The sequence below is a fragment of the Micropterus dolomieu genome, linkage group LG20 (genome assembly GCF_021292245.1).
Source record: "Micropterus dolomieu isolate WLL.071019.BEF.003 ecotype Adirondacks linkage group LG20, ASM2129224v1, whole genome shotgun sequence".
NCBI classification, from domain to species: domain Eukaryota; kingdom Metazoa; phylum Chordata; class Actinopteri; order Centrarchiformes; family Centrarchidae; genus Micropterus; species Micropterus dolomieu.
This window is the reverse complement of record NC_060169.1, coordinates 31,882,464-31,908,968: the sequence shown is the minus strand read 5'-3', so window position 1 is coordinate 31,908,968 and position 26,505 is coordinate 31,882,464. Positions and strand designations below refer to the sequence as shown.

Genomic DNA, 26,505 nt, shown 5'->3' with positions numbered 1-26,505 from the left:
GCCCCAGGGCCCCAGATCTCACACACTGCCTGTCGGGGGAGTTTTCTCTCTCCCTCTGACAGCCATCACTCTCTCTCCCTCTCTCTCTCTCTCTCTCTCCCTTTCTCTGTGCATCTCTGTGTTTGCCATGTTGGAGAGCCAAAAATATCCTCAGCAGAGAGAAATAGCTAGTACACAGAGCAGTTCAAACCATTTCTGACAGAATGTGATTCAATCTGAGGAGGATGAAATGACCTCTCCCCACTGACTCAGTGTGAGAAGAAATATTTATTCATAAAGTTTCTCTTTATCATCAGATAAAGTCAGTCATCATCAGAGCAACATGCAGGTAAAAGAAAAGCACAGGTTTGTATTTTGTTGTTTGAATGGAGCTGACAGACCATCTGCAGTGTGAGATCTTCCCTTCCTTCTCCTCTCACCTCCTTTTTCTCCTGTTGTGGACACAAAACCATGACTCATCTTCATCTTCATTTTTCAAACTAACTAAACGTTATACAAAAAAAATGTTTTCTATTTGGTTGAAAAGTTGTGTGTGGTATCAGAATACAAAGAAAAATTAATGAACAATTTTGAGAATCCATTAATTAACTTATCAGAATCAGCTTTATTGGCCAAGTATATGTACACAGGACTTTGACTGTGCAATGTACTTAACTGTTGTTTTTGTTGCTCTCGGTGTAACAGAAATTAACATACAGCTAAAAACAAGGACTGCAGAACATACATACAGTGTCTATATACAAGTCAGACTGTTTCGGTAAACAAGAATACAATAATAGTGCAATGCTCTTAGTGCAAATATGCTGGAATAACTCTTAAGTGATTAATGTAACATGTTTATATAATTGATGTAATTGGTTTTGGTCTTTTGGTCAGACAAATCAACATGAAGATGTCACCTTGAACTCCAGGTTTTGATTTTTCACTGTTCCCTGACATTTTATTGACTAAACGGTTAATCAAAATTTGAATGATGAATTAACAATGAAAATAGCCTTTGGTTGCAGCCCCCATCAGAGTAAAGTTAATGTTAGTTTATCCCAAAAATGAGTTACTGCACCATGAAATAAATGGAAGCTTGCCAAGGTTACGGAGGTGTACCCTGGTGAAGATGGATGTGTGAGGAGGCTGTAATTGTTGATCTGTGACTTAGACAACCAAGAAAAGCGACTCACCCACAAGACCCTGCTTGAAGCTGAGTAATTACAGCCTTGCTGTCTTTACCTTTCCTTGCACCAGGTCTTGTAAATATTCTTAGTTAAATCCTACATTTAAGTTAATTAGAGAAATCACCAGTGATTTGGTGGGTGTAGCTGTCATCAGCTGGTTATACAGTTTAATGTCAATTTAATATATGAATCATTTCTGTTGAAAACACATATTTTATTTGGTAAGCTGAATATATATATGTGCTATATATATATATATATGTGAGGACATACACGTGACAACAAAGTATGTCTAAAGAGACATGCAACTTATTTTATAGCGGAACTAATATTCTTATACACAGTGGGGTCGGGTCATTCTTGGTGGCACTCTGTTAGCATTAGAGGGAGAACGCCTGACCGATCCGACAGAGGATGATGTCTGGATCTCCGTGGCTGTTTAGAGATGTTATGAAGATTTATTCAGTAAAGAAGATAAAGCTTGACTGTTCCTTTACTCCCCTTAAGGTAACGCGGCCAATGAGGCGTGTGACGACGTGAATGTCCGAATAAATGCCTGTAACCAAAGGAACTCCTTGTGTTCAAAGTACAAGCATTGTGTTCCATATCTCACAGCATGACTCTGCTATAGCTATGGCAGCTAAAAGGTTTTATTAAACACTGTGTAAGCAATAATTCATCCATCCATCCATCCATCCATCCATTGTCAACCGCTTATCCTGCGTACAGATTCCCGTACAGATAATTAATTTTAATTTTAATTTTTGGAACTTACTTACTTAAGAGGACAAACAATTTTGGCTGTCAGATTAAAACAAACTCTGGAACCCACCAATGTAAGTACAGGACATTTCACTTATTATTATATAACAGATTAGAGCTTCCTGTTATATAACACATCAAAATGGGGAGTTTCTCTTACAGCAAAACTGATGCTAGTTTTTGGATTAAGATTTTATTTCCTCCATTTCTTTGACATCGTGGACTTAAAAGTGGAACTTTTTGACAATATTAAGAATATATATTGTACACTATCAAAAGAAACACTGCAAATATTCTGTTAAAGGATATTACCTAAAGATAGAAAGTGTGACATGGTCACACAGAAACTCAAAATCCAGGTGAAAGACAGACAGAAAATAGTCCTGACCTCTATTGGCTTTTCCGCTTTTTAAAATGTAAAAGGAAAGCTTTTGTAAAATACATATTGTTAATGCTGTTACCCTGACAGCACTCTAAATAAAATCTAATGCAATGTATGTAAACCAATGTAATTACACTTCAGCTCAATAGAGTAATGCCTGAGTTTGCACTCTGACACATTGAGATGCGTTTTGAGCAGATTTAGCTCTTTCCTGTGCAAATCCACGAAGAAGCAGCTGCAAGAGATAATCTCCAATAAAACAAATAACAGTCCGCTATCAGTGTGTACACTAGTGGTGAAACCTCTCTTGATGTCAAATGATGATTTAGAGGAGAGAACCAGCATCAGAGAGGCTGTTTTGGCTAATTTGCTTCTTATTACATTTGGTGAATAAGTTCTAAATTGTTTATAAAAGGTATGTGCATGTCATTACATTTCACACTGCTTTTTTAATAAAAATAATTCACAAAATGTAAAAATATGGTGACAGACCTAGTTTGAAATTTGACTGCTGTCCATGCTGACGCCTTTATAAAAAGACATGGATGTGACAGAGGAGTTAGATGTTAAACAATGTCTGTGATTGATAAAAAAAAAAAAATGTTTTGCCTACATTTTCCAGACCAAACTGAGTCTTGAGATCTTGAAATAATGAGAAAAACTGGGACGTTTGACTAAACCAAATGAGGGCTTCATTCTCTGTGATGGACCTTTTTGAAAGATTCACGCTCTATGAGAATGAATAGGTGCAGCCGTCTTCCTGTTTATGGAGGAATGAGTCGTGATATGCTGATATCCTGACGATGCTGACTGCTTGTCAGGAAAAATGTAAAGCAGAAGGACTATCTAAACCACTGACTCAAACTCAAAACAGAACCGTTGGAATCCTTTATGATCAAAACTTTGGACTCATTAGTGCTCCTTCTTTTGTTTTTTATAAAGCGTCCGACCAGCCGAGGCTACGGCAGTTTACTGTTCCAAACTTAGTAAAATTTAAGAAGATTTAAGCTGTATCTCTTTCCTGCGGTTTTAGGCTGTTAAAGCTGAATATAGCACTATATTACCTTTTTCTTTATCACTAACACATTTTAAGCTTGCTGCTTGAGGCCGTATGGACCCAGAGCCCCAACGCCCACCCCACACATTTCAGACCCATAGCCTTATAGTCCTTAAGAAAGGGAAGTGACAACTTTTGAGTTAAAACATGTTAGGCTTGAGGAATTTCAATGATTCTCTGATCCACTGTCATCTAATATCCCGGATCAGCAAGATTACAAACAGCCAGTATTCAGGAGTTCAAGAGGTCAAGGGTCACAGCACACAGACAATATTCCTTTGACCCATGAATGATCACTAATGATTAAGAAGTGCTAAGAAGGAAATAAAAGTCCTTCTGTCTTTGTTAGGAACAATGCTATGCTAGAGGCAAATGCAAACCCAGACTGGGAATCCTCTATGTGCACAGACACGTCTCTTTGGGCTACTTTATATATTTGCCAACGAATGTCTACATCTGTCATTGTCCCCTGTCCCCTCTAAGATGTTAATTTCATAGTTTCATGTTCAACATTCCCCCAGACATCTAAAATGTTTAAGTTTTTCATAACATCAATTGACTTCTGTCTGTTTTCACAGGCCCCTGAGATAAAAACACCTAGTTTTTCTTGACTGTTTAAAATAATATTATAATTAAAGCACACAAAAGAAGAAAAAGAAGAGACATAAAGGAAGAATCATTCAAGCTGCAAGAAAGCACAATGGATGGGTAAAGCAGTAGAAAAAGAACATTTATTTATTTAATCAATAGGTCATTTTTGAGAATGTCGTTTACGCTGTTGTTGAATTGTAATGTTATACTGAAAGATATTAAAGATATAAAATAAAGACAGCCCTCAGTAATACAAATGTTCATGAAGAGAGGATTTATTGCAGGGCTGTTGTATTAGACTCTGTTGGTTTTAGCTGGGTATACTTATAAATAACTTTGTCACCAGCAAAGGTTAAAAACTTGTACAGCCAGCTGGGTCTCAGTTTTTTTTTAATGTTCACTATAACTTGTTGAAGACTTAATGGGTTGCTGTTCTTAATTTCAACTTCTCTGTGACGATCTTTGGTGAACGTTATAAACAGTAACACTGAGGATCTACAGGTAATTTTGAAGCGATTGTCTTATCACTTCAAAATTTACTGCCACTGGGTAGCAGTTAGCAAACCTCATGTCGCCAACGTCCTCTCAGAAATGTAGAGACTTTTTGAGCTTTTAATATAGTGCCATTAGAAATAGTAGCCACTATGAGACCAACCTCACTTTAGATTAGACTTCTGTGCAAAGTAACATGACCTGGCTGTATATGTATTTTTTGATAAGGCAGTTTTAAGTTAAGTTTAAGTGTAAGAGTTAGGTTTTAGTCCGTGGGTGACAACTTAAATATACAGGTACCACACAGGTATATGCTGAGTGACTATTGTATCATGCTGTAATACAGATCATTTCTCCAACCCCAAACCTCTCAGCCCAGTCGCAATCTCCATTCTGCAGAAAATTAAAATGATTTTAACACTGAATCCAGCTTTAATATGCGTATACAGTTAGGCAGTTTAGTCCGGTGGTTCCTTTTAGGTCCCTTCCATTGGGTCCCAAGATAAATCTGAGTGAGATGAGTATTGCAAGAAAGAAGAAGCTTATTATATATATTTTTATGTAAAATCTTTATTTGAAAAGCAACTAAGGACCATAGCTGTCAGGACAATGTAGTGGAGTAAAAATACAATATTTCCCTCTGAAGTGTCTGTGAAATAACATAGAACTAAAATACAAGTACCTGAAACTTACCTTGTACTGAAGTATGGTACTTGAATACATGCACTTAGTTACTTTTCACCACTGTAAGAAAGTATCAGCAACAAAGCCATCCAGTGATACTAATATTCCTGTCAATTTGTTTCTAATCAGCGAGCTTCCTGTATGAAACAACATTGATCACTTTAAATGTTACAATTTGACAATCTGACTGCATCTTGGACATTATGAGAAACTGACATATAATTTTATACTTTGATATTTACTACATCCACAGATAATTTACTGTGGCCTACTTTTGTCTCCGGTCTGATCTGACTTTGCCATAATGTGTGATTTAAGTGTTGGCATGATTTTCATCATCCCAGTATGATTTTTCCTTTTGCCCCAGTTGCCTTTTCAGTAAAAAACAAAACAACCCCCCCCCAAACTTTTCAAAAAGGAAGATTTGCATCTTAATAGATCTTAGCAACAGCAGAGGCCCTCTCAGCACTGTGCTTTTCATAAACACATGCGACAGTATGCATTAACAAACAAACAAACAAAAAATACTATTTCACATGTCAGATTACTACCCATTCCAGGAAGCTTGTTTCGATTGTGTTGCTGAAACAGATCACTGATAGTGATGTATTAGTGGGGGATTAACATGAATTTCTGTGCACAACAAAGCTTTAATCTCGGCTCTGACTGGGAGGACGGGCTGTCGGGCCCGGCCAATGAGGTGCCTCTGTGTCGGTATCATATCCACGCCCATGGGTGTCTCCTGTGGTGGTGCAGCCCAGCCTGGCAGCAGACGCGGTGACAGACGAGCCCCTGGGATTCCACCTGTCAGCCACAAATGCACTAATCGACAGGCCTCATATAAGCTGAACTCTCTGTCACCTCTCTGTCAAATCTTCATCTTCTCATTCCACTGACAGATTTCCTCTACCCACCCCCCGCCCGCTTTCCATCCATCCCAAACTCCGCCCATCCACCAGCTTGCATAAAACGCACCAACATCAACCCTCCAAACAAGATTCATTCTGTCATGTGAAAAAAATATGAAAATTGATTTGTTTTTGCTTTAAGGAATAATTCTAAATCTTCTGTGCAGCCTCTTGCCACTCTGGGACAAACCCTGTCCCCTCCACCTCCCTGCCTTTCAGCTTTAATGTGACAGAGGTGGGCTTTAATGTTCAGTAGTAATTGGGTACGAGAGGGAGAGACTGTTTGGGAGGGGAAAGAGGAGGAGGAAGGGTCATGGTCAGGTTTCTCATGGAGGTTATTCTGCATCTGTCTCTTAGCAACGGCAGACCACTCTTTGTACAGTCCTTGAGTTGATTGGTGCATATTTTTTTCCCTTCTTGGTCTCTGAAGTGTTTTGCGAGGGGGCACCTCGGCAGACAGGATTCCTCCCATATTCACTGCTTTTAAGAATTTGTTTCCATGAGCATCAGATGGGCTCGCTGAGGCGTGGCACTCGCCGTAGCTTCGCCTTCTCTAAGTGTAAATGTGCATTATTCAAGTGAGGAGAAAATGACACATTTGAAACAAAACAAAAACGCAATCTTTTCAGTGAGCATTTCAGATCAGTGTTTCTTTAAAGATGATTGTTCTTTAATTAATAATCACATTTTCAGTCCTACTGTTTGGAAGTTTTGAGAAATGACATTAAATCAAGTGACTGTGTCAGAGTTTGGTGGTTTGATGCTCCAGCTCATCATCCCCTGAGCATCTCACCTCTATCCGAGCCAGTGTCAGGGAAAGGGCAGCCCGGGGTCAAAGGTCACTGCAAGGAGCTAGGGGAACCTCTTGATTCACAACGTCAGCTTGAAGACATCAGAGCAGGGAGCCAGAGTGGCTTGATGTCAGTCAGACACAGAACAGGATTAAAAGGGCAATTCAGGGACAAGGAAGAGAACTAAAGGAAGAAGGAAAGACCTTGTTCTCTTTCCCCAGCAGCTTGGATTTGCCCATAGATAGAGAGATAGATATGGAGGTGGATAGAAGGATGTTCACAGACTGGACTGGAAAACACATGATGGATGAAGTCTGGATAATTGTAATTGACACGGTGCAACGCATTTCCAACAATTAAATGACAAAAGTGAATTTAGTAATTGTCAAGTGGAACTATTAATTGCCTGTAAAGACTTAAAGATGATTTATCTTTGATCTGACATTATGTTGTTGCCCATGTTGAATGTAGATTTAATGCTCTTCAAACAGGCTTTCCACACAAAATATGAAATTGGTTCTCAGATGCTTTAGCCTGCAGGTCCATGTATTGCCAGCTTCCAGACAGATGGAGCTTCAATTCAGTAATGAAAGTGATTTTAATTAGTTATCTCACAAATAACACCACTTCCAAATCAATGAAGCCCCACAGGGACACCAGAGCAACTGCATATGTAAACTTTTATAGATGATTAATGTGGTTGTTCTGTATGCGTGTGTGCGGCTGTAAGACGAGTGGAAACCTCTCTGTGACCTGATGTATTTTTGAGAAAGAGGATTCTGGTCGTTTTAGCTTCAGTCGGTACATCTGATTAAAGGCGTTAAGTTAAGCCCCTGTACAGTAGGTACCACTGTGTACACCTATTTCCCGAATAGGACACAGTTTTACAGTCTTTACATTCATCACATAAAAGCGCAAAATAAGAAACAAATAGCCTTAAGTAAGTCTGTCAGTAAATAAATGCGTTCATGTGAAGAGATCCAGGATCGTGTACAATAAAATTAGACTTGATAGGACACATTAAAATTAATAGGCTATGTTGCCTATGTCAAAGGATTTATGGCGGTAAAATAGGCCTACCGTAAAGTAATATTGTGCTTTCTTCTTTCGGCCCAAACGCTCAAATACACCTTTTATTTCTTGTTTTCCATCTGTTAATCTAACCTCAATTATTTTGTTCTTTTTATTGCAACTAGCTTGTTTCATTTTGAAAATAAGATAACTTTTTTCACCCAAGACTTGCTTTTCACAGTAGAAATGTGAGAAAAGCATGTCAAAATTATTTATAGGCCTAGAAAAAATCTAGAAAAAAAATTGCCTAACAAAATATCTTTAAATTAAAGAAAAAGAGGGGAGGAAATGAGAAATGTAGGCTTTTTGGATGACAAACAATTACAACAGAGCTGTTTCAAATATGGCTGTCAGAACTGGATATTTATTATGTTTTCCGCTGAATTCTTGAAAACAAATGTAATAATCAAGACGTGATTCAGTCAATGGCGCAAAATTAATATATAAACTATCCGATGGCTCTGAGATACCAAATATTAGACTAGGCCTATATTTCAAGCCACAACTCTCATCACAAGGATTTAACAGTTTATTTAGGAGCGGGAGATTCTCTGAAATAATTGCCAGCACTTTGTATTTGTACGTTTCCAGTTAGATTCATTAACAGACATAAAACCCCCATTAAACCATTTAACTCAAACAAACCAGTGTTTTAAAAATAACAGGAAAACAAGAGAAAAAGAAGAACTGACAATGTAGATTTCCATCGTCTATCGAGTGCGTTTCAAAGAAAAGTCAAACAGCAACAACAGGCGATATTCGGGATATTTTTCCCCCTTTTCCTCTTTTCATAACTTTAAAGCTGTATCTCCGCTCTACGAGAGGCAACGATATCTTTGTGTGCTAAAGAAGGAGATGATGAAAGTGACGTTTTTGTTCTGTTTCTTTTTCTCTCTCTAAGGATGGACTGGACTGGAAACAGGCGGAAAACGAAGTCGCTTTATGTTGCCCGATTTCATTTCAACCCAAGAATGATCCCAAACCTCTTTGTAAATCTTCTGGATTTTTAAAATACAGTAAAGTAATTTATAAACGTAGCCTATATCAAGGCAACGTAATGGGGTTGAAATTAAATTTGTCGGGGATTATGAACCAGTTCGACATCATTATAGATTTGAGAGTGATAATTATGGGTTTAGAGCATGTCATTGAAAGGCTTCAAAAGCTGCAGTCAGCAGTTATTTCACATCACAAATAAAACTGGAGTTGGACGACCACGTCCTAGTAACCATTTCATTTATTAACATTCCGTTGTAATTCTCATAATTACATTGAATGATTTATTTATTTTACCACTCTGCTGTAGAAAAAAAAGCTTAAAATATGCCTATATTGCACAGACTTGTGTACGTGGCTCCTATTCAGTCCCTGGCTACAATAACACGGAACAGCTGGGAAGCGTGCGGCTGTGTTTACAAAACTAATGGCAGTTGCCTAACAATAGCTTTACATTTGACATTATATCATTTCTTGTTCAATGCTGTTCAATCGTTCTCAGTATTTTTCAGAAGCGTCTACATCCTAAAAAAGTTCAAATGATTTTATATTCAATATTAGCGACTACTGTATTGATTCAGAAGGTTAACTTGCATCATAAACAAGGTACATTTCATCATCCCACAAAAAACCTTTAAGAAGAATATTTGGGTGGAACATTATCAGATAAATATTTAATTGTATAAGCCAGGCCTGCATATTATTTGCTATTAAGTGTATTCTATTAAGCCTTCTTGAAATCTGTAAACATCGTGATATTAAAGCTTCCTGTGGGCCTGAGCCTCCAGGTTATAGTTAGTCCTCACATGACATGCTGAATATAAATATTTAAAAAAAATACTCAAGAGTGATCTGATTGGCTACACGCTTTCATTCCTGAAAGCTGATTGGCTATAAGTCCAAACCGTGCTGCTGTAATGACTGTATTCCCCACAAACAGCAGAGGCACATTGCTTGTGACTTGAACCAATCTTAGACAATGGACGTAAATACGGAAGCAAATGGAAATCAATTTGTGCAAGAGTGCTGGTAATTCTCTTGCTTGCAGATCTTAGCCTCCAACGAATCTCCTCCTCACACTCCGTGGCATTTTCTTCTGTTGGACCTGTATGTGTGTGTGGGAAAGTGCTCCATTGTTTTTTGCTGGCCCTTTGGCCAGAACACCCAGGGGCCATCGAGCGCCCTGCTTCGTCCTCCTCAGGGTAAACTGTTGTGACAGAGCACTCAGGGGCCTCTCATTAGCTCTCTGTCCACTAAGAAGCAAAGAAGGTGCTTTAATCCTGTCTGTCCTCCTCAATCTGGCAACACAAATGCGATTATAATTCCATTCTGCTTTCTTGTCTTTTGCAGACTTTCAGACTACCTTTATGAATTAATCCTTATTAGCAAAAAAGCATGTTTGTAAAGAGGTGTTAAGTTAGGGGTCAATTTGTGTATTTCTCCCTGGTCTATTCCCTGTAGAACAATAATCCATTTTTGTGTTTTGGTTGTTGTTTCAGTCTTTACAAGGGTGATTAATATACAAAAAATTAAGTTGGTCCAATAATTGTTTAAGGAGTAAAATTCACACACAAAATCCAAAACCTGCATCTGCTTTAAAATTAAAATAAACACATCTGGCATGCAGGGTCAACAGTGTGTGTGTGCTGGTTGTTGAGCGTTTTGTCAACACTTTAAATATGTTTCCATTGGTTAACTGTCTCATGAAGCCCAGCGTAGCATAACTGCGGGAGAAAAGCTACATGTTTCCCTGCAGCAGGTCTTCAAATAAGGCAAATTCAAATAAATCTTGACACACACATAAGGTCTGTCAATGGGAAGCAATTAGTGTGGTTAAAATATCTGATTAGTAACAATAGTATATAGTCAGAAACTGGCTCGAGAACACCAGACAGCTCTGCTTTCACTTCCTTTCATAGTTTCAGTACATCAACTCGTGCTCGCTCACACACACACACACACACACACACACACACACACACACACACACATACACAAACAGCACACACACAGGCACACACACACGCACATTGTTTCTTCTTTTGCAAGTGGAGGCAGTCATAAACAACACAGAATTGAAATGGCAAAATAAACAAACAAATACACTTTATTTATAAATCTTGAGTTATAATTTAATACGGTACCAATATGTTAACCAATATGCTTTCACAGTACATCAGAGAGGTTGTCAAAAAGAAGTAAACACAAATACATGCTCTCTCAAAACACACACACACACACACACACACACACACACACACATACATACACACACACGCTTTCAGTTCAGCAATACCCTGCAGTGGCCTGTTGTGCCATTAATGTGGCCTGGGCTCATATATGCATGAATTATAATGAAATACATTTGTTACTTGACCTGGGAGGTTGTGTACAGTTAATTTATCCCATTGAGAAACTGTATTTACAGTATACATCAGGCCCAGTGCTCTTAAAATCTCTCTTAGACGGTCAGCGTAAAAACCTGGAAACGTACATGATTTAGAAGTGTTTGATAATGCATTCATCATTACTCCATTAATGTCATTACTTTTCCCCATAACATGTTACCCACCAAAAGAGTAAAATTTTGATTCGAAATATAAAAATATCAGATTAACGTACAGCTATCTAACATTCAACCTCCTTCCCCTTATCTGTTTTTGCCATTAGCCTTGTCGTCATCTCTCAGTTTAGATGTGAAAAGTTTAATTTCTCTGAGTGCTAAAATTCAGTAATTTGATAAGAAATAAACATGATGTTGACAAGTTTCTGATTTTTCAAATGGAAAAAAAGTTTTTAAATTATGGCAAGAGGGAAAAATCACATCTGTATTAACTAACATATTTAAGGTAATATTAATGTAGTGTAATAGAAAGTAATGATTTTACCTATGAAAGGAGTAATACCTTACTTGGCGCAACATACACGGATCATATGAAGTGCATTACAAACATTTTTTGCTCTTGTTCTTCTCATTCTTTGTATGTCGATAATGCAAGTAGAATAAGAATCTGAAGTAACTGAAACAGAGCATTAATCTCACCATTCTGTCTGTACACAATTGAGCAAATAGGTCAAATTTTGTGTTAAATCTTACTGAAATGTTCCTTTAGACCAAAGTGCCATGTCTGGAAGGTATGAAACAAAAACAAAAACATATCGACACAAGACAATCCCTGCAGTTTTCTCACTGGCCGGGGCAAAAATACGTAAAACATTTAAAAAAGGAGCCAAAACATAATTTACAAGCACGATAAATATACACACGGGGTCCAATAAATATTGTTTTTTATCCCAAAAATCTGTGAGTGGTCGCCCCACTGCAAAAATTGTCCATCATGACCAGTCATTTCATCTCATGAAACATTGTTTCTCTTTGAACAGGTAAAAAAATCTGCCAGTAGGATCAAATCATTGAGCATTGGCCAAATGGTAAATTTATTTCAGTAACCTTTCTAGACACATGCAGAGTAAGGCAGCTCGCTCCTCTGGTATCAAGAAAATGGTTGTTGACATTAAGAAAAATGATGAAAAGACATAATTGTTTTTACATTGCATATGCCTGTAATTATCTCATTATGCTGGCAGTGTTTTTTCTTGTTCAAAACAACAGATTTTATGCCGCACTGAAATGACTCCATTTGAGGTGTGGGACCTGTGCTGACCTTGGTAGCATCACTGTAGCTTTTTCCTCTATTGAATCGGCATGTAAGGCCAGTTGAAGCTGCTTCCGGACAGCAACATGTCCCTTATCAGAGTTTCTATGGGAGTTTTCCCCACCAGACGAACGAAGAAAAGCTGCTCTATGACAGAGGAAGAGACGGTGCGGAGGGAAGGCAAGCGGAGCAGCAGCTTCCCAAACCTGTTAGGCTGGTTGGGATACTGGCTCCTCACATACTCCTCTAAAGCACACTGGGATTTCTCCTGCAGACCCTCGACATGGGCCATGTCCGACAGACCACAAGCATCTACAGACAGAGAGAACGACAGCGAGACAAAAAAGAACCAGGAGAAAAAGCAGTCAAGACCAGTGGGTCAACCAAGCATCGGAAGGACGGTCAGCTAAATGAGGGATAGTTTAATGTTGCAGTTATTTCATTAACTAGGTTAACACAGAGTGACTACAATACACAGCAACGTAGGGAGGACAGGACCGGTCAGTGGTTGATGAAGTGTTGTAAGTCAACTATGATCATCACAAGGCAAAAAAACATCAGGCCTAAGAACCCAAAGTGCATTATAGCAGATTTGAATGTATTTTTTAAACTTGAAATAATTTACTTACTAGCCTATATCACTGATTAAGGCATTAAAGCATTTATGACTGGCTTCAAAAAGTTTATCATTTATAATAAGCTGATCTGAGTAAGTCTGGGTGATATAGTAACATAAAGCAGGTACATATAACACCCACCGTCACCAATTTTTAACAATAAATTAATATATGTCAGCGAGACATGGTCAGGCAACAATGGATAAGCACAAAGGTGTCAAAATGCAATACATAAATCAGACAAACCTCTGCATGATGGAAAAATAATCACTATAGTTGCCCTGTTGTTGAGATAAAATGATATCTCATCAATCTCATGGCATCAGGTATCAAAGATGGTGCTATTTTACCATCAAATCTAAAAAATGGTGTTCAGAACAAGAAATAAAGAAACAGTATCAATGTGTCAGAGCACACTCAGAGTGTCAAGTGCTTTACTGTATAAGACCTTTACCTACTGTATGTGCAGTATTTCTAGGAGACCCCTCAGTTTGTACTGTAATGCTGCAGGCTGGATGGCAGCAGGGTTAAAGAACGGTCTCCGTGTCCCAGTTTAAAGACACGTGCTCTGATGTGCTCATGGGGACTAAAATAGACCTACATAAGAGACCTTTTTTTTTTTTACTATGCTGCTACTCATCCTTTTGGTCCTGTTCATGATACAGCCGTCAAGCATCATTCTGACACTTATTCAAAGGCTCTGAAATAACTAATGCATTTTGCAATCCACAATTTCACTTCAGTAAAGGTCTTTTTGAAATAATTAGTTGTAAGCCAAATTCAAAGGTCTAACAATTTAAAGATATCACAAAAATAAATATATCTATTTGTATTTATATCTTTGGTAATTTGTGTTTAAAGCAATGGTAAGAATTTGATATAAAAAATTTACATTTCTCCTATTTAATTATTTAATAAATAAATAGATGCAAAATTTAAAGCCTGCAAATTAACTTCAGTTAATTAAACTGCTTTCTGTTCAAATAAACTGATAAAACAGTAAAGTACTTCACTGATGTGTCTTTTATGTGAAGCAAAAATTTTATAAAATATTAGATGGCCTTAAACGTTAGATATCCAGCCCTGTTTGTTTTTTTTCGAGGGCTACTGCATGATTCATGCAGTGTTTCATATTTGGGGGCAGCAGGAGTTTGATGCAGTTTGTAAACCCACCAAACTCACTCACAGCCTCTTATATGTTATAATAATAAACTTCATAATACTTCTTTAAGGGCTGGCAAACTGTATGAAGTCATTTACATGCACGGTGGAGCCTAGAAAAAATGTTCTGTGAAAATGTTTTTTTTCGTCTCTTTCTTTTTAGGCTTTTAAAATGGCTTCATAATGATTTGGAAGTCAGAGTTTTGGTCAAATTGAAATTTGCAGGAAAATACGTTTTGCATCAAATAATGCTTTTTACTATTTTTTTTTACGGACCCATAACACCAAATATGCGCATTTCGCGGAAATACACATTTAAGTAGGCTTAAATACATATGTTATGCCTACATAAGTTCTGAAACGCATTTGTGGTTTTCCTAGAAAGGGACACATTTCTGTGAAAAGATTTTTTGGGGTTTAAACCAGCTTTTTATTTCCCACCAATATTCAGACCGTCATCATTAAACAGTCGTTTTCTGAAAATATTTATTATTTAAAGCATAATTTATTGTTTTTCCGTTACGGTCTTTTTAAACGCTTTTCTTGACAATAAAAAATGGTCATAGTTGACGTTTTATTTTCATAGTGATGTTTTATTTAAAATATCCTTATTTAGTTCGTATGCCTGGTGGTGGTTTGACTGGATCGTTTTCTTCACTATCACACCACTGTCCACACGTCAGTGTACGGAGAGAAGCATTTGCGAAAAAGCCACCCCGGCGTCCATGTTTGGACAAGCGAAAGACAGTTTACCTGTGGTGAACAGCACGATGGCTTTGATGCAGCTGTACTCTGCTGAATCCACGTGCAGCACCTTGAGCTTCTCCACCTGGTCCTGGAATACCCGGATGTGGTCCATGAAGGCCACCACCCGGTCCGCGGACATCGGGGACGCATGCAGGCCGGCGGCGGCCAGCAGCGGGGCGACGTGGACGGGCATGGAGCACTGGGCGGCGTTCAGGACGAACAGTTCGCTCCAGGTGAGGCGGAGCAGGGCCACCTGGTCCGTCACCTGCAGGTCCGGGAAGAAAGGGATGTTGCGGGCCCACTCCACGGCGCTGAAGAGCATCCGAGCCGCTAGCTCACAGATGTTCTCTATCCCCATAATGTTGTTGCCCTGCAGGCACTGAGAGCCGAACCTGGAGGTCGGGTAGGGCTCGGCCCGCAGCAGGAGAGAGATGTATCCCGATAGATAGGAATGGCACTGTAGAGGGTCTCCGTTTGTCAGTGCAAACTGGCCGTGATAAGACTGGGTAGGAAGTCTGCCTCTCTGGACAGCTGCAACGAAACAGCAGAAATGTCACATAGAGCTACAAGGGGATTAATACAGCCCAGATGACATTTAAAGAAAAGCAGTTAAACGCAGGAGATGTCTTGTAAAGTAACAGAGATGTCATTTAAAACAATAGAACATCTAAAACACACACACACTTACATTAGAGTTCATTTCTAAGGCTAATTGTGGCATATGGTGGACTAGTTCTTCAGAAATGGACACGAAAAGGCCTAACTGTTTTAGACAGCTCACGGAAATAAGCTCGATTGCTCGGGAATCTGTTTCTAGGCCACGACCTGCAGATAATGGCGCACGAGATTTTTTGTGGGTCTTTTAAGGGTCTTATATTATTTCAAATTGTTTAAAGTCGAGGCCAAAACTGTCGCGTTTGTACCCTTGAGTCATTGCTTCTAACCTAGCTATTTATGGCGAGTAACTTCATTTGTAGCCTACTCAGTTTTTATGTTTTGGTGTTGGAATCTGTAGGCTATCCAACTTCATTCACATTTTTCTAGCCTATAGAACTGTTCTTAAATAGCAGTTATTCCCGAAGAGGTAATCGTAGGCTACAGTAGGTTACGTTGGGCCTGTAAGACCAGCATGCGTGATGAATTGCCTTCGAGCAGACACACTCACACTCCACATGCGCAAACACATTATCTACCAAAAACGTCACTCTTTTGAAAGCTTCAATTTAAAGGGAAAAAAAAAGCATCGGCATTAGACTAAAATGTAGCAAAATGACATTCGACTTTGGACATGTGACATTTAAAGCAGCTGCATGCTTCTTCAGTCACACAATAGCCACGACGGACATAAATCGGGCGAATAGCAACAGTAACTAAACATGCTACGAGATGCTAGCTGGAACACACTAATCTCTGTGAGATCACAGGCTAGACAGGAATAGAGACTATCCGAGACAAATTGTCCAATATGAATATATGAATAGGCGGAAAAACACATCTCTTCAATATCACGGACTAGACAAAGGCAACACAAATGGCCGTGTCCATGAAGAAATTTTGTAGACATTAGCAATACAAATGTCGCACGCACTGAATATATATAGCAGTTTACTGGACAGACATGTGTTCAAAGAAAATAATGTCGGTAATTTGGGAGCATTTGCCTATGTGAAACTAAACCGTGTCCTGAACCTTGTAGTACTGGATAATATGATGTGATAATACCGATAGCAACAACAGGAGGACGCCAGCCCGTACCTTCCCTCCTCATCCCGACTTTGAGGCATTTCTTGAGGCGACAGTACTGGCACTGGTTGCGGTGGTGCTGGTCTACGGGACAGTTCCTGTTGGCCCTGCAGGTGTAGGACAGGTTCCTCCTGACGCTGCGTTTAAAGAAGCTCTTACATCCCTCACACGTGAATTGTCCGTAGTGCTTCCCGCTGGATTTATCCCCGCACACGATGCACTCGATTTGCTGGCTCTGGTGTTTGTCCATGGAGGAGGAGGAGGAGGAGGAAGAGGACGTGTTGTTGTTATTGTTGGTGGTTGTCGCGGTGGTGGTGCTGGATGGATTGGGCGGCGGTGCGCCCTGGGGTGCTGCTGGGGGTATTTCCAGAGATGATGCCGGGTTCATGTGTCCCGCCAGCTCCCCGGGCAGAGACAGAGGTGCAACCTGGGACACCGAGGAGGAGAGGGTCCCCTGAGTGTCCCCGACCCCCTCGGCGTTTCTCCACGCCACCATAGCCATATCGACCGTCTCCAAAACTTTGCGCGCCCAACTTTCCTCTTTTTAAGCTTTAATTAACCCACACGATTTTTCTGCATGAATTACCAATACACGTTCAAGGAAAGCGCTGCATTGTTTGACTACAAAATTAAATAGCCTACAGGTTACGACTCAAATAGAGCCGGTAAGATAACGGCAAAATAATTCTAACGCTCCACTTCACAAGTAAGGAATGTCCCCCAGTCTGTCACCCACAAACAGCTTCGGCGCGGTGGAAATCCAAAAAGAAAGCGTCAGTCAGGCCGAGAATATGCACTTTAACATCCACAGGAGGGGGAAATAAAGACACATAACCCGGAGCCAAAATCCACTGAGGAAAGCAACGTTATCCCAAAATATACAATCTGATCCTTTCTGTCCTGTATGTCCAGCTTTAAACAGAATACCATGCGAGCAGATCCTTCATCAGAGATGTTGTCACCGGACCAGGCTTTCCAGACGCTCCCTGTTCTCCCGATCAGTCAGAAGTTACATTAAAGACAACAGAAGAGAGAGAGAGAGAGAGCGAGAGAGAGGGAGAGAGAGGGAGAGAGAGAGAGTAATGGATGGTGATTTTGATGATGCTTTGCTCCGGGACGGAGGAGGAGAGTGGTGCGTCCACACGTCACGGGCTGTGACTCGGTGACGTCTGCGTTTGGGGCGGGGTTTACAAGCTCCCGGAGCAGCAGCGTGGGGCTCCAGTTGGATTTCTACTGATACACATTGCTGAGTGTGGAGACCGCACGTATCTTCCCCTGATCGTTTCCGTTTGCCTTCTCTCTCTGTTTGTGTGTGTGTGTGTGTGTGTGTGTGTGTGTGTGTGTGTGTGTGTGTGTATTGCACAGTGATTCTGTCAGGCTATTGTCTGTGTCAAATATAGCCTACATTTAAGGAGAAGACATACTTCGGCTCACACTTTATTAGTCACACATGAGGAGTGCATGAAGCGGGTCCAACTGCAGTAATTTGATGCCACCTAGTGTCATCAGTAAATTACACAGAAAATTACCTTATAGCATAGACTTAGGAAAACTGGCTTGAGGAGATACATGTAGCCTACTACATTTGTAATGAATTGTCCTCAACCTGCATGTTATTTAAAGTGTTCATCAGACATACATGGAAGTATGTTTGATTAAATTCTCCCCTCATACCTCTGTGGCAGAAGCCTGACTGTAAGTTTGCATGAATGGACTTTTCTCCATGTTTTTCATATGTCAATAATTTTATGGGGTTTCCATAATATTTGTTAATACGTTTTTATATCTACTTAAAACTTCTAGGATACTGTGTTACTGCTTTTCATCTCTAACCCTACTATAGTTCAAAATTTCCCTTGCTTTAATTGAATATTTTAAAAATAATAAGTCAGGTCAAATACAAAGAAAAACAATTTTTGCACAGCCAGGTGTCATGTGTTTAAAATCAATATGAAATGTATTAGGCTAATCTTATCTACCACCACTACTAAAATATATTAGTAGCTAAAATTAAAGGCACTGCCATTCCTACAGTGACACAGAGATATACTGGAATGATTCAGTGCACACTTTGTATTTTTCCTGTTTAAGATCTAATGTGTGTATTTGTGCTACTAGTTGCTCTGATTGTAGATCTGTAGAAATTAAACACTTCTTTGCACTTATAAGATCGCATGCACTGTGTTGTCCTCTTGTCCCTGTCCCTCCAAATACAGTTTTAGTTTTAGCTCCTGATGTGTTTCTGCACCGGCGTCAATGACTCTAATTCCTGTCCATTTTTTTTAATTCAGTGATGAAATTATCTTGATGTTCATGGAGACTCTTGGTAGAAAGTCATCAGCACATGAAAATGTCTGCATGGCCATTTCACTGTTGACTCATGCTCCATGAGTCCTGAGGCTGAGTGTACCGTCATGTTCTTCCAGACGGCCAGCTTTGCAGTCATCCAATGACTGCTTACACACAAAACGAGCTCTGCTCTGCCTGCTAACAAAACACATGGCTGACGTCCAAGACCAATCAACAGTGGAAGGTCAAGGCTAAAGTGTTTACCACACTGGATGGCGATTATGCATTCCTCCACAGTTTAATTCATCCAATGACAAGTCCAGTTAACATTAATCACAGATTTGGGAGTTTAAAGATAATAAATCCCCCCTGATTTTGGCGATCTGGTGCCCTTTAAGACTTATCACATATGAGGAGCTAAAAGCTAGCTGGAGACAAAGTGTGGCAGAGTATGGCCAGCAGAGACCTGCTGTGTGTGCAAGACCACCAGGATGTGACTGTTTACAGCACAGTGAGAGGCAGCGCTGGCTTGCTGCTCAGAGATCTGCAGCATTTTTTTAGGCTTCAAGGTGGCTCCATAAGCATATATCGTTGAATTACAGCTCCTCGCTAAGCTCTTTATCCCCTCTAACCAACCAGTGGTACCATATGGTTATCTGTTAAATCCACCAAGTGTTTAATATTTGGACAGATACCGTAAAAATACCACAGGTCTGCTCAAGGTGAGAGAGATGGGGCAATGACAGCCTCTGTGCTCATTCACTGGAGGAAACTTAAAGAGGAAACACACATACAGGAGAAAAAAACACTTCAGAATGAAAGTATTAGAGAGTGTGCTTTTAGAATTGTGTATTTTATGGTCTTCTAGGAAAATGCACCACTATTCTTGGAATTTAGAGTTAATGGGCGTGGTGTAAGCTCATTATGCTAATGAGATTATTGGTTGTAAAAGTACACTGCAATGTCCTTCTAGTGGTTTGGCAAAGCCTCAGTGCGCCTGCAGATCCAGGAATGCCACAACCCTGACCTGTAGGCCACAACTAGGTAAAGGAAACACATGGTTGTACCGGAAAATCAAACAACAGCATTTACTACTCTAATGGTTATTTATTGTAGTGTTTGTTAGTGCATGTGTGAATGCATTGTGTCATGTGGTGTAAAACAAATAACCAGAATCAAACCAAACCCAGCAGAACAAAGGTGTAGCGCATGTGAGAGAGAGAGAAAGCTCGGGGATGGCTGATCTTAAATGCATGCTGGGAGACCAGGTGCAGCCAGTAGCACAATCACACACTTTGCCTAACAGGACCTAAAGGGAAGACAAACACACAAGCACACAACCTGAGCACTACACTACCAACAGGCTGAGCAGAACCAGGGGGCTGTCATCCACCTTGAAAGAAGGAGGGGAAACCACATAACCTATGTAGGTTAAGCTCATGAAATAAGATCAAATAATAATTGGCCATGTTAAATTGCAGCATGCAGGTGCAACACCGGAATCCACATTCACATCAAAATGCTTTACAACCCAGATTAAGTAATTGTGATTTACACTACATGCAGTACATAATTATTATTATTATTATTATTATTATTATTATTATGGGCTAAGAGGATATAAATGTGACACCCACGCAAGCTGACTACACCTCTAGTCAGGTGGATGTTGGATGGAGCTATGCTGGAAATTACTTTATGTCACCAAACTCTATGACCTAATAAGAATGATAAATGTATGGTTACATTACATTACTGGCATGCAAATGTTCTAAAACTAACACGAGAGTGAGGAAGACGTCAATCAGCTGCCATTGGTACATGCCCACGCAGTCCTGAGGGAGGCCTAACCAGGCAGCATACAATGAACAAAATTATAAACGCAACACTTTTGTTTTTGCCCCCATTTATCATAAGCTGAACTAAAAGATCGAAGACTTTCTTTATGTACACAAAAGGCATATTTCTCTCAAATATTGTTCACAAATCTGTAAAAACCTGTTAGTGAGCACTTCTCCTTTGCCGAGATAATCCATCCACATCGCAGGTGTTGCATATCAAGATGCTGATCAAACAGCATGGGTATTGCACAGGTGTGCCTTAGGCTGGCCATAATAAAAGGCCACTCGAAAATGTGCAGTTCCATCACACAGCACAATGCCACAGATGTTGCAAGTTTTGAAGGAGCGTGCATTTGGAATGCCAGAGCTGTTGCCTGTGAATTGAATGTTCAATTCTCTACCATAAGCCGTCTCCAAAGGCATTTCAGAGAATTTGGCAGTACTTCCAACCGGCCTCACAAGTGCAGACCACGTGTAACCACACCAGCCCAGGACCTCCACACCCAGCATCTTCACCTCCAAGAACGTCTGAGACCAGCCACCAGGACAGCTGCTGCAAAGAATTTCTGCACAAACTGTCAGGAATCGTCTCATCTGCATGCTCGTTGTCCCCCTCGGGGTCTCGACTCGATTGTCACATCAGATACTGACTGGTTTCTGGACCCCCCGAACATCCCCAACACAGTGAAACTACACAAAATTGAGTGGCCTTTTATTGTGGCCAGCCTAAGACACACCTGTGCAATACCCATGCTGTCTGATCAGCATCTTGATATGCCACACCTGTGAGGTGGATGGATTATCTCGGAAAAGGAGAAGTGCTCACTAACACAGATTTTGACAGATTTGTGAATAATATTTGAGAGAAATTGACCTTTGTTTACATAGAGAAAGTCTTCGATCTTTGAGCTCATGATGAATTGGGTCAAAAACAAAAGTGCTGCGTTTATCATTTTGTTCATTGTAAGTGAAAACACCTGTTTGCGTCCACTTTGGCTGACTAGGGCCTTTAAGACTACAAGTAATTCTGAAAGTTGTAGTTTTATGTTAAAAAATGTTATGTTTTATATTCAAAGTTAAACTATGATTAAGTAAAGGTAAAGATACTGCTACGAAGATCATGTTTTGAATCACGTTTTTAAATGAACGTTAACCTTGGTAGCAATTCAAACAAAGCTGGAATCTCTTAGGCTGCTAAGCATGGCCAAATCCTGAGCAGAGGGCAACAATAACTCATCAGTTAGGTTAGTGTACTTCAGCCCCTGCTTCACTTGTGACTGCTGGACCACCTCTCACCTTTAATTAACCCAAGACCGCTGACCTTTGACTCCTTCAGGGCTGCTGTGGCATTCACCATGAGAAAAATGTCATGCTTGAGAGACACATTGTGCTACAGATCATTGCACAGTGATAACGCACCACCAATGATCTTTCCAGTTGTGAACAGAGCCAACCTGGCAGAGTATAGGGATCCTCATTAGGACTTGTGCAGAGCCCTTCTTAGCCTTTGACCTGACAGACTAGAACTCATTATCTGGCCCAAGATTAACATAGCTGAGTAAATGATCAAAATGCATACAGCTCAGCCTTGACTGGAGACACAATCTTTACAGTGGAATAAGACAGTTTGTGTGTGTGTGTATAATTGCCACTATAACGTGGGGAAAGCAGCTTTAAAAAAAAGAAGAAGGAAAACACACCTTTTTTACTTTTTACTTTTATATACAGTAAATTCAAATTACCTTGCTTTACAGCTAGCTAATATTAACTTGCCAACGTATATTACTCCAGACTTGGATAAACTGTTGCCATAACTAAGTGGTTTAGTAGCTTAGTTTAGCTAGCTTTGTAGCTAAGACGTGTCACTTAGAGAGACTCAGAGCTCTGATATTTGATTGATAATTTGAAGATAAAATTAGGTAAACATTACAAACGTTAAATAATGCTGGTGTTAAATAATGCTGGTGTGGAATAATTATTTAGAGCAAGATTATGAAGTTATTTGAAGTATTTTTTAACACAAACTAATTTTCTAATACGAGTCATTTTTGACCCACCTACTGAAGAATGGAGATTCCAATGATCTATGTATTTAGGGTTAATGGTGTGTTTCAACATCTGCTATGTCAAGTGTTTTTTCTTGTTCGGTTAAAGCATGACTGTAAAGAGGGCAGGATCTGGTGTTTCAAGGAAGTTTCCATGTCCTTGATCTGTGGCCACTGCAGGGAGGTGATGCTGGGAAGTTGTGATGTACTGGATGTTACATTGGTTCAGACGGCTGTGTGAAGGCCAGAAGGGACATGGACAGTTGGAGGCTTGTCTGAATGACACAGAAACTCAAAAACATACAGTCCGTCTTGGTGCTTTTCAAGGTCAAGTGGCATGAAAGACTCTAATTCAGAGAGACTGTCCCTTTGCATCTGTCTGCTTTTGGGTAACTGTTGTAGTTTTCTAAGAGGATGGGAGGCAGGTTGCATGTGTAGTCCTTTTAAAGCATAAGAAATTATGCATGGACAATTGGAGACAGCATAAATGGTTTTATTTTGGTGTTTAAGTGATGAAATGGTGAGATTTTACAGCCACTGATCTCTGGACCATCCTCTTAGCATTAACTTGGTTCTACATTTTCGAAGGCAAAAACAAACCCAAACCTTCTCAGTTTTCTACCACAGGACCAAATGTCATTCAAAGCAAAGGCCCTTCTTTTGTCCTTCACAGCAGCACATTTCCTCAGACTGAGAACACTGTACGGTATTTTGATTGATCATGTATTTGTATCTATTCATAGAGGCCAGATTCATCATTCCAATTTGTCAAGTTGCTGGGGTGCTGAGTTAATTATGTGCGGGAGAGCCACAACAGAGACAACCTGTTAAGACTCATCTGAGGTTTCCCTACCTCACCTCAGCTCCAAACGAGCAGCCAAAGCTTAACTGTGCTACAGGAGCTGCTTGGCACCATGGGTAATTAGTGTGATGAATGCTTTAGCGGAACAAATAGTGGCAGTCGCCTGTCTTGCTCATCGTGTGGCTGTGCTGTCGTAGCTCAGGGGCTGCGAGCTCATCAGGGTAATGGATGATTCTGCAACTGGACCATCCCTCAACCAAAGCACCACTACTGAGCTTTACAGTTTCTTTTCTGTCTGAAACAGTACTTCTTACGTTCCTGAAGGCATCTATGCTGGTTATGGATGTCAAGAAGTGCATGTTTGGAAGGTTACTGACAACCAATAACAGTTTATTCTGGAAAAATGTAATCAAGAAGGTCTTTTTTAAGGTCTGAACAATGGAAAGGTATTGGAATGACGTGACAAATCATTATAAATATGTTTTTTTTATACACAGCCTCACAGGACTGCATATATGGATATGCAAACAACTTCTTACTAATCCTCTATGGGATACTTTTCCATGCCTGGGGTAGGGAGCCGCCACTGCTGAAATGATGGATCACATTATTAGATTAGAGGAGAGCAAGGACAGCCAGCAACTCGAATTGCAATTCACAGCCTCTTCTGTATATGGACCTTTTCTGCATGAAAGGGATAATTGGGCCGTTGTCACTGAGTCAGAGATTGTTTTTTTTAACAATGCGGGGAACCTTGCAATAAATCAGCTGTCAGAGCCACGTCACAAGACAAGGCATTTGTCAAATATGCAAAATAATCATTTTGCATACAATGTAAAGAGGAGTACATCATCATTTATTTGAAGTGAGGAAAGCCCAGATTTCTAAATTTTTCCAACAAATGAAGGGCATATGGTGATATTGTCTGCTAGATGAACCTCAGGGCAGAGGCAGCCATGAAGGTCTGGCTTTTTGTGTTGTCATTTCAGTACTAGCTAATGGCCCGTGCTTACTCTATGCCTTGACTTTTCAACCCGCTGTGACAGTGAATAATATGCGGCACATAAGGATGAATCCTCAGCCATGTCATCCATGTAGCAGAAGCTGAATAGGTTGGCTGCCACAGACAGGTAATCCATAGCTATAAAGGTAAAAAAAAAACATCACAAGTTCAGTGAATTGTTTCGATAGCAGCCAGACCCACAGCTAACAGAGCGTGAAAGACAGGCAAGGTCGTGGAAAGGTTATTCCTGGGTCCAGGAGGTGAGACTTTGGGGATGTGGACACGTCAGTCCAGCAGAGTCCTCGGGTCAATGTGAAGACAAGTGGAAGACACATTTCTCTGTCAGCACGCAGAGAGGCCGCACGGGCTCAGGCTTTTGTCGTGAAGTCCCAAGTCATTGAGTCAATAGCCAAGGAACATGACACAACCTCTCACAGTCACTCGGCATCAAGCGGAACAGGGAATGGCATGCTTTCCATTTCACTGCACCATGGCCCCGGCAAGACCCCGTCTGCACTCGAGAAACAGGAGAGGTCCCAGCCCCAGCTCTCGCATAAAAGCAACGCCGCAACCTGGCCCCGAACACGTACATCGCTCCCTCGAAGCAGCAGTACAAGGTGATCCACCGGTCAATCCATAACCCCGGCTATTATCTCCACTGTCTGTTGTAGCGCGGCAGGGAGGCCTGGGGATAACCAGAGGGCTTGGATGACAGGAAATTAGATCATGGCAAAGCACAAGCACATTTCGATTAAACTGATGTCAGGATTTATCTTCTTCTGTCAGTGCGTTTAGGCGGGAAAAGAAATGTGACCTTTCACCCTATCTGATCAAGCAGAGACCAAATACAGTCCTTTATCACAAGCCTGGCTCAATGTCATACAGCAAACCACATCATATTGTCTGTGCATGACAATGTCTAAACTAATAAAATTAAGGATCTTGTATTCTTCATATCATCATCTAATGCAGTGGATGCATTAATCTAATGTAAGTAATGCAATCTTTTGGGATAGCCATTTAATTTTGAACATTTGTACATTTACCAGAAGATGAATCCTACTGACTTTTGGCGATCCCTTTTTTTTCCTAGTGCAGATGAAGTTGACATTTGAGGTTTTCAGCCAAATTTCTCAACAAATATTGAATGGATTGTCATGAAATTATGCTCAAACATTCATGCAGGATGAATTGCAATAATTTTGGTAAACCCTTAGCTTTCCATCTGGTACCATCATTTGGTGCACATTTGAATTTGTCTACTATTTTGTAAACTAATGACATTACCATCAGCCTCAGCTGAGGCCTACTTTGTGCTTAACGCTAATTAGCAAATGTTACCATGCTAACACACTAAACTATGGTGGTGAACATGGTAAAAACTACCTGCTTAACATCAGCATGTCACTGTGAGCATGTTAGCATGCAGATGTTAGGGTTTGGCTGAAAGCCTGAAAGAGCTGCTAGCATGGCTGCAGACTCTTAGGCTGCATTCAGAACTGTATATTAAAATACTATTTATACTAATTATGACATCAAATTGAGTATGTACTGTGTTCCAACTGCTTAGTATGTAGATTTTGTGTGAGCTTACCGGACATACTCAACTGCCCCAAAATGCATTACGTCTCTTCAGACTGTGCAATAATTAACATGTGATGCAGTCACACGATAGTATGCTGGTAATAGCATACTTAA

The 26,505-nt window shown here is 40.2% G+C and overlaps 1 protein-coding gene across 1 annotated transcript; it reads right to left on the bottom strand.

The window, feature by feature from the left end:
- Positions 1-11,052: 11,052 nt before the first annotated feature.
- On the bottom strand, positions 11,053-17,693 carry LOC123959553 (COUP transcription factor 2-like). Its single transcript, XM_046033679.1, has 3 exons — positions 16,840-17,693; positions 15,091-15,615; positions 11,053-12,871 (listed from the first exon to the last, which is right to left on the bottom strand). Exons 1-3 carry the CDS (start codon positions 17,327-17,329, stop codon positions 12,597-12,599), a joined length of 1,290 nt encoding a protein of 429 aa, XP_045889635.1. The 5' UTR covers positions 17,330-17,693; the 3' UTR covers positions 11,053-12,596.
- Positions 17,694-26,505: the final 8,812 nt, after the last annotated feature.